A 9,557-nucleotide genomic window follows, 5' to 3' on the forward strand; every position below is an offset into this window, starting at 1 on the left:
TGTGTGTGTGTGTGTGTGTGTTTGTGGTGTGTGTGTTTGTCTGTCTGTTTTCCCGAATATGATGACAGTAAGGCCTTTGTTTGAATGCATATCGTAAATTATACTAGTGGAGCTGGCAAAGTTGAGATTCTTTACAAAATCACCAACACTCATGAGAACTCCATAACCCACCAAACTCACCACCTTCCCACCGCCACCATGAGCCACACTGCCAAACATGCACGCACACAATCTCCTCTTTGTTATACTCCTTCCTTTTTTATCTCCGATTCAGTACATCTGTCGGCAATTCTCACAAACACATTTTCTCTCTCTCCGTGTCCTGAAACACTGTACTGACACTCCCTCATGTCTTCCCTGTATTCTCCCCCCCTCTCTCTCTCTCTCTCTCTCTCTCTCTCTCTCTCTCTCTCCTCTCTCTCTCTCCCCCAACACTTTGATTGTTGATTAACAGTCTGCTTTATGTATAACTGGAGGTTGGTATGAATATATGGTCACTTGTGAGTGTGTGAATTTACTTTGGACGCTCTCCTTGGAGTGTGTGTGTTTGACCTTCTGTGTGGGGCTTCAGACTTTTTTAATCTCAGGAATTTCAGGGTTTGAGAGTGTGAGTACTGCTTTGTTTGTGTGTGTGTGTGTGTGTGTGTATGTGTTTGAGTGTGTGGGGCGTTTAATTTTGGAAACTGAGGAAGGATCACATACACATTCTCCCTCACATGTAGTTGCTCCGTGAGGCAGAAACCCCTGCTCTCGCTCTCTGACCGACAGTTGGAACTGTGTGAGAGTGCAGCAGTGCATGCTTATGTGTGTGTGTGTGTGTGAGTGTGTGTTTTTGTGTGTGTCTGTGTGTGTGAGCGTGTGGCTCTCTGTCGGAGATCCCTAAGGTATCCAGACACAGCTGTTTTCTCCCTCTCTGGTGTGCCGAGGAGGTTGGCCCGCGCTGAGTGAGTGTGTGAGTGAGAGCCTAAAGAGCAGCTTGCTGTAACCATGGAGAGCATGGAGTTCGAGAAGGAGTCGAAGCGCTACTGCATACGCGGGAAGCACGTCGCCATCATATGTGCCGTCGTCGTGGTAACCGGTGTCGCCGTTGGCCTGGGGGTGGGACTCATCCAACCCGCCTCTGATAACGGGGGGGCAAACGGCACCCCGAAGCCCCCCGAGCCCCCGACCACCTCAGCGCCACCCCCGACAGACCTGGGACCCTGCAAAGCGTCCAACGACACCTCTGGCAACTGGAAGGACTTCCGCCTTCCCAACTACATCGTCCCCTTCCACTACGACCTCCATCTGGAGCCTGATCTTCAGACTGATCTCTACACCGGCTCGGTGTCCATCCACCTGCACCTAACCCAGCCCAGCTCCCACCTCTGGCTCCACATCCGGGAGACCTTCGTCACCGCCGTCCCCACCCTGAAACTGGTGCAAGCCAGTGCGGATAGGACGACCACCACCGAGACCGCCGTGGGCATCAAGGGCTGTTTCGAGTACAAGCCTCAGCAGTATGTGGTGGCGGAAGGGCAGTCCCAGTTGGCCGCGACTGGAGCAAACCAACACTACGTCCTGACACTGGACTTCCAGGGTTGGCTCAATGGATCGCTGGTGGGCTTCTACAGGACTACCTATGTGGATAACGGGGTCATTAAGTAAGCAGTGCTTTTTCAATCTCTAAATGTGATTTGCCCAGATCCTATGCCATTTCAATGCTGTGATGACTTTACAGTAATTCTAAAACATGTAATTACATTTAATTAAATAATTCATTGAGTTTGTAAATGTATGGTCTTTGTTTAATTTCATTGTTAATATTTGATATTGTATTGATATTATTGTTATACTATTTTGCTTAATGTAGGCTTACCAACCTTAAAACTGTAGTGTACTGTTAATTTTAACTATTGTAAAGCTCATATTCTGTAAGTCGCTTTGGACAAAATTGTATGCTAAATACAATAACCATAACCATAATCAAAACATAACTTGTCTTATGGGTATGAAGGTTGGAGAGAATAATCTATGGATAGGCCGTATTTTGGAATCTGTTAAGATAGTAGTTTTGATCATTATATACAGTGACCACGGGGTTATTTGGATTGAGAACGTTAAGTTAGAGGTATTGGAGTCAGATATTTTAGATCTTACGACAAGTGTGCTGCAAGGAAATATATTTTGACAGTGTTATATGTGTTTCAGGCACGTCCAAGTAAAATATGTGTGCTTGAATATTTTTAGCCATAGAAAATAGAGTATTTATGACTTATGTTAGCTGAAACCATTGTGCCATAAAAAAAAAAAACTTCAGGCAACCGTATCCAAAATGAAATGCCTCTACTGTTGGAATCTGATATCTCAGATATGGGTCATATTTTCCTGAGTGGAGACTGTATCCCTGACATATGCCTTTCTGTCCATCCATCTTTCACAATCAGTTACGTAAGCCCATCCCAGCAAGAGGATCTGGTAAACATATCAAGAACTTGGTCCAAATTCCTTAAGAGCCCATTAAGAATCACAGAAGTCAGTCACTGAGACTAGATCACAGCAGGCGATCAGGAAAGCAATCAGACTCTCGCCCTGGTCCGCCGCCAAAGAACACAAGTCATAAAGTCTACCAAAAATAATTCAAGGAAAAATGTTATTCTTCTCCCTTGCCATCGCTATATATTTCTTTTACAGACGGTTGTAAATGTCCCTGTTTCAGGTACACAGACAAAAAGTACTTTGCCCTATTTGGAATTTGGATGAATGACGCAGTGTGTGATGCACATATGGTGTTTCTTGGTGCCTTGATTTAGGAGTGTATTGTGTGTGTGTGTGTGTGTGTGTGTGTGTGTGTGTGTGTGTGTGTGTGTGTGTGTGTGTGTGTGTGTGTGTGTGTGTGTGTGTGTGTGTGTGTGTGTGTGTGTGTGAGTGTGTCTCAGCAATTTACTGTCATGTTACTACTAGTGCAGCATGTGACTACCAGACATGCAGTAAGAGCTATTGTATTTGTCCAAACACTTCACTTCAAAGCAAGTGGAATGCTTATAGCGTGTGGAATGCCTGTATATACGAGCCACCTGGGGGTAGAGTATTGACCCTGGTGTCCCTGGGCTTACACTGTGTTGACTAGCCAGAAGGAGCATCCTGAACTCCTGACATTAGTGTTAAATAACTATTATGGCGCAAGACGAATTAAAATAGTGGTTTGACAGCATTGATTAGTGAGACTTCCTCTGTGTTAATACGTCACACCAGAGTGATGCATAAAGGGATTCAGAAATTATTAGTTACTATGTGACTTTATAACACAGAAATAGTGTATCCTGAAATGGTATCAGTCAATGGTATCAATCCTGAAATCCCAGCAGTTATCTTAGCAGGGTTCAGTAATGAGCTTTGTTCATTCGGGATCCATGTGCTATCCAGATGCAAGGGCTGAGGTTGAGATGGCACTAAGAAATGAAAATAAACTACAGTGTAATGTTAACGAAAAATATTTTCTCAAGCACTTCATAATCATCTCCACTCTCCCCTCCTCTGCAGAAAAATTGCAGCCACAGACCACGAGCCCACTGATGCTCGTAAGTCATTCCCTTGTTTTGATGAACCAAACAAAAAGGCCACGTACAAGATCTCCATCACACATGACGGTACATACACCGCCTTATCAAACATGCCAGTGGAGGTGAGTTCCCCTAAAACACTGAAGGCCGCATTCAGCATACTCTACAACACACAGTCCTTATTTGCTATGTGTTCCCTCAAAGTCCTTATTTTGTGTACTACTTTCATCAGTATACTTAAACACTGATAGTCATGACTTAAACAAAAACACTGATCCTGTTGTGCTTCCAAACTCTTCCTTCAGTGAGCTTGTTTATAAATAGCTTAGTTATCATACTCATAGCCCTTTAAAAGCCCCACAATAAGCTTAGCTTTGAGTATCACTTCATGTGTTTACACGTAAGTGTCTGTGTCCATTTGAAAATAACATTTATTTTTGATATATTGTATGTTTTCCTCCTTCTATTTCAGACAGTGGAGGATCTCTCCAATGGCAAGAAAAAAACCTCCTTTGTCTTGTCAGTGAAGATGAGCACCTACCTGGTGTGCTTCGCTGTGCACCAGTTTGTGTCTGTGGAAAAGATATCAAACCGAGGCATCCCTGTGAGTATGGCCAGTATAGATGTCAGCCTCTTATAGGCTAAGGTCAGAGGTGTAGTGGTAAAATAAGAGGTGGGTAGACTATGAATTCTGTGATCACGGTAAGGTGGAGTTTAATGATGGTGGAGGTTATTGTTCAATGTTTATAACAATATTAGTGGTATGATTCCTAGAGTGTTGATGAGTGTACATATTGTGAATGTGGATAATACAGTGTGATTTTTAATGTTAAAAGTTGCAATTGGTAAATAACCTCTTTTGAGAGGTGGATAAACTCTAATAAGAGGTGGATAAACTCTATTTCTGAAATCTCAGAGGTGGATAAACTGCGTTTACTTGCGTTAATCCTCCACTACATCCCTGGCTAAGGTGTTCCACAACAGCTCGAGAGTAGTGTGAAAACCATACAGGGTCACCACACAGTTAACTACTATGCAGAATTACCACGGTCCTGTATAAAGTTATAGCTATTTGTGGAACTTTAAGGGGGAGGGGTCAAGGGCTTATCAATCAGTGAGGATATATCATTACTAGCAGGGTGATTTGTCAGATGACATGTTGCAGATGTCTTGCTCATTCTTGTCTGCTTCCCTGTTTGGATAATCTGACAGGTCATGTGTCGTATTGAGTTTCATACTCTGCTCTAGTGCGATGATAAGATGAGTGCGTGTCCCCCCATATTTTATATAGGTATTTCTTTTGTTTGTATTTTGTTCACAGCTGAAAATCTGGGCCCAACCTCAGCAAATCCACACAGCCGAGTATGCCGCCAATGTCACCAAGGTCATCTTTGACTACTTCGAGGAATATTTTGCCATGGATTACTCCATCGGCAAACTGGGTAATCTCACTGTTTTTTCTTTGGTTACCAGGATTAGTAATTTGATTGGAGACCATGTAAAAAATGCACTCATTTCACAACCAGTAGAAACTGCCAGGTAGAACGTGTTGGCATTCACAGGAAATGAATGTTATTACAAATGATTATCCCTCACTTCACTTCTACCTCAGATAAGATCGCCATCCCAGACTTTGGAACTGGCGCGATGGAGAACTGGGGCCTGATCACCTACAGGGAGACCAATCTGCTGTATGACGAGAATGAGTCATCCTCGTACAACAAACAGCGTGTGGCCAGTGTCATTGCCCACGAGCTCGTACACCAGGTTTGTCCAGTGCCTTCACACACCTCCTTCTCAAGATAAAACACGTTTCAGGCAGTTTACAAAATACTGTACTTCAAAGCATTCTTTGGATTTTCATCAGCGTGTCCGTGTCCAACTTTGTAATGAAATGTTTGCATTACATTCATAGCCCCACAATTCATATCCCCACAGCAAACATACACTGTGTGACATTACCATTGAAAGTTCCGCCTCCAAATGTCCTTCCTTCTTAAATGTATTCTCAGATGCACTTCCTCCATTCTCAGAAGTATCCACACGTGCTGTCCCTTTAAGGACTCTTAGACAGATGCAACGGTCTCGTGGGAGGTCACTGACCTGACTGGCATTTTTAGAAAGCTAGCTATGGACTGTAACAAAACACTAAAACCTGACCTGATGTCAATCATGTATCCAAGACTTTGCCCACCTTGGCCTTTAACGTGAGAGCAGTAAAAGTCACTAAAGTTAAAATATTGGTAAGAGAGCTTCTCATAAATGTCAATGAACCAGCTTGTCCATGTTAGGACACATGTACTAGGAACACACTGTGCTGCAAAGGCCTTGGTAATTTATGGATGGAAAGAGGAAGCTTCTTTCGTATTAAGGCAGATTTATCTGACCAGGAAGAATCGATAGCTATCAATGGCCAATACTGGAAAAATAGTGAGGCACATGACCACATTTTCGATGACCCTCTCTTAAAGTTATACATTAAGCTGTTTTATCTAGCTGCCTTTGTTGATGTAATCACACTATCACATCATCATGATAAACCCAAATGGCAAGCGGCAGATTTAGCATTTTATGAAGAACTTCAAGGTTATCTGCAATAAAGGGGACTCCATAAAAATGTACACTCCTACTCTATCTCTTGCTCTCTCTCTTCCTTTCTTTCACACATACTCACACTCTCACACATTCATACACACACACACACACACACACACACATACACACACACAAACCCATGAACACAATGGAAAAAGAGAAGTCTCATCGTCGTCGTTAAAGACTGGGAATGTAACTGATTAGCCTTAGCTATGAACACGAAACAGAATCTAATTGCCTAATGGAAAAAAGAAACTTTCTTCACTCTTGTTATTATTAGGTTATAAATGTCTCAGTTACAAAGCCTGTTGAAGCTCTGCCATGTCCTCTAATGTTACTACTTCAATGCAACTTAAATCTTACTTTCTGGACTTTCTTCTTAGAGGCTGCCAAATTGTCTTTGCTTAACCACTGCCAGCTCATCACAGAACCTTCTTTGGGGTGTGTGTGTGTGTGGGGGGGGATATGGAACATGTGCTTTTAGGTTTTGATCAACTAACACTAGACAGAATGTTCACTGTGTCACAAAAAGGGTACAAAAAAAGCCAATTACACAATAACCTGTGCAACAAAGTGGAAAAAACACTCAGAGACTTAAAACTTAAACAAACTGCATAATATAAAGAAAACTCTGCCTCTGTGTGTGTGTGTGTGCAGTGGTTCGGTAACATTGTTACAATGGACTGGTGGGATGATCTGTGGCTGAATGAGGGCTTTGCCAGCTTTTTTGAGTATGTGGGAGTAGAGAAAGCTGAACCCGACTGGGGAATGGTAAGTTTTCATCACAATCATTCATCTGCCTGTTTAAGCACATTCAAATTGTCTGTCATATTTATGCATAATCTGATTCTGTAAGCCAAGACGAAACATTTATATTTGGTTTCAGGGCAATAAGAGTTTATTGTGGTGCCATCTGGCTTATAAGGTTCTTATAAGGATCATATAAAGGTTATACATTTACAACACTATTGTTATAAATGGATCTGTCTTCACTCATATTTAAGTTTTGAACCATTGACTATTTTCTGAAAGGATTTCATTGAAGAACATTTTCAATAACAGGAAGGACACAAGTATTGTCCTATCTTGTATGCAAAACAAGTGAATGAAACACTAATTAACAAACAATCACCAATGAAGTGTTGAATGTTTCTCACAGCGCGACATCATGCTAATAAGTGACGTGCTTCCTGTCATGGTGGATGATGCCCTCCTGTCCTCCCATCCAATCATAGTGGATGTGTCCACTCCAGCTGAAATCACCTCAGTGTTTGACTCCATCTCCTACAGCAAGGTGAGTGCATCTGCTGATCCTCACTGTGTGGGGCAAGTGTTTCATATTTCACAGACACTCTACAGCCCTGGATAGAGAATGGGCTGAATTTAGGTAAAGCTGTATCACATGTGCTGGGGTTTATTCTCTGTCGAAAGGTTTTCGTTATGTGCACATATTGGAATGTGTTGTTTGAACTTTTGCGCTAGACAAGTAATCTCTCTCTCTCTCTCTCCCTCTCTCTCTGTCACTCTGGATCAGCCTTGAAGATAAATTGCTTGTGAGCAAGGCAATAGTTTTAAATATTGACTTTGGGAGGCTTTTTAAGCTATTTATGGACTGATTTGATGTCTATCTCCCTCTCTCTCTCTCTGATACAGGGGGCATCAATTTTGAGAATGCTAGAGGACCATCTGGGCAGGGATACTTTCAGAGATGGCTGCCGTGTACGTTTCTGGACACCATACTGACACAATCTCTCCATTTCTCCTCATCCTTCTCTCACTGTCTCTATTTTTTACAGTTATTTTATATATTAGGTGCTATTAAGTGACTACCGGTAAATACTGTGCATGTATGATACTAGTAAGCAGCAATCCACGTATCTCTTTTGAGTGTTTTGAGTGAATGCTTTTTCGATGTCCCCTGTAGGAGTACCTGAAGAAATTTACCTTCCAGAATGCCAAAACGTCAGACTTCTGGCAGGCCCAGGCCGACGTATGTACACGTGTGTGTGTGTGTGTGTGTGTGTGCGCGTGCATGTGTGTGTGTGTGTGTGTGTGTGTGTGTGTGTGTGTGTGTGTGTGTGTGTGTGTGTGTGTGTGTGTGTATTGGAGCTTTTATATGTGTCTGTGTTGTGCACAGGTAAGCAAACAACCGGTGGCAGAAATCATGGACACATGGACCAAACAGATGGGATATCCAGTGCTGAGTCTGACTGTCTCTCCCACTGGAGCCAGTCTCACCCAGAGCAGGTTCCTATTGGACCCCAAAGCAGACCCCACAACGCCTCCTGTTCCCCTGGGGTGAGTTAACATCCTCCCTGACCTTCAACTGTCCACTCTATCATGGACAGAATCAACTCCTCATCTCCCACCTCCTCCCCCTCCAATTGTTAGGCCACCTGCCTTAAAGGTTTGCAGGGGGAACGAATGCAAAGCATCTTTGTAGCACATGAGGCTATAAACTACTCAGATTAAATGACTTCATGTAACAAACTGCACTTGACAATAAAAAAATGTTATGGTGTAGTTGTAATTATACTTACAGTTAATCATAATTATTATTTTGTTTGACTTAATTTATGACAACTTAATTGGGGGGAAACATTATGATATACGCTTGTCCATCCTAGAAAATAACTAGAACATTACTGCTATATGTCATATTTCCATAGGCTTGTCTCTCCACTGACATAGGAAAGCATTGTGCTATAATCTACAAGCCGTGGTTTTATGATGTAGCAGCATAATAATACTGCTCTGACTATGTGCCCCTCAGGTACAAATGGACCATCCCTGTAAAATGGCAATCTGTGGTGAGCAACAGGAATGTGTCTCAGATGTTTGACAAATCATCTCCAGGTAGACAATTTTTATTCACATTCCCTGTACATTCATACTTGGGAGTCAGAAATAACAGACATTACAGAAACAAATCTGTTATTCTCAGTATGGTACAATGTATAGGATTAATTGTCTGTAGAATAGCATTGCTGCTATACTTTTGTATAAGAATTGATCATTTTGAAAAGAGCACCTGCACTGGTATTATCATGTATAACAATGTAGATTAGGAATTAGATTCCTAATCTTAGATTAAGATTCCTGCAGTTTTGGACAACTGCAACTAGACTGTTCCTCCATTTCCACAACCATTTAAAGGAGAATTCCGGTGTGATATTGACCTAAAGTGTGTTGAAACATGATACCGAGTGTGAACGTATGTCTCATAGCCCATCTCGGCTTGTCCCCTGCATTCCAAAATCTGGAGCGAGTTAGCAGATGCTACCAACAGCCTTTTCAATGGTGGTGCTTCGGCATCAGGCTAGCAATGCTAGGGGAGCAGTGAGGGCACTTCAGCCGCGGCCCACTGGTCAGGGCTCGAACCGGCAACTCTCCGGTTACAAGTCCAGAGTGCTAACCAGT

The 9,557-nt window shown here is 42.6% G+C and overlaps 1 protein-coding gene across 1 annotated transcript in view; it reads left to right on the forward strand.

Annotated features, from left to right (window-relative positions):
• The first annotated feature begins 490 nt into the window (after positions 1–490).
• Positions 491–9,557, forward strand: part of LOC125284281 (glutamyl aminopeptidase) — a 13,848-nt gene continuing 4,781 nt past the window's right edge. Inside the window, exons 1-11 of the mRNA XM_048228174.1 lie at positions 491–1,643; positions 3,523–3,664; positions 4,015–4,146; positions 4,864–4,984; positions 5,155–5,309; positions 6,795–6,908; positions 7,297–7,431; positions 7,791–7,856; positions 8,062–8,127; positions 8,275–8,435; positions 8,911–8,993. Of these exons, the coding sequence (XP_048084131.1) occupies positions 988–1,643; positions 3,523–3,664; positions 4,015–4,146; positions 4,864–4,984; positions 5,155–5,309; positions 6,795–6,908; positions 7,297–7,431; positions 7,791–7,856; positions 8,062–8,127; positions 8,275–8,435; positions 8,911–8,993 (1,831 nt within the window). The 5' untranslated portion in view covers positions 491–987. The remainder of the gene's footprint in view (positions 1,644–3,522; positions 3,665–4,014; positions 4,147–4,863; positions 4,985–5,154; positions 5,310–6,794; positions 6,909–7,296; positions 7,432–7,790; positions 7,857–8,061; positions 8,128–8,274; positions 8,436–8,910; positions 8,994–9,557) is intronic.

This window comes from Alosa alosa, chromosome 19 (genome assembly GCF_017589495.1).
Source record: "Alosa alosa isolate M-15738 ecotype Scorff River chromosome 19, AALO_Geno_1.1, whole genome shotgun sequence".
Classification (NCBI taxonomy): Eukaryota; Metazoa; Chordata; class Actinopteri; order Clupeiformes; family Clupeidae; genus Alosa; species Alosa alosa.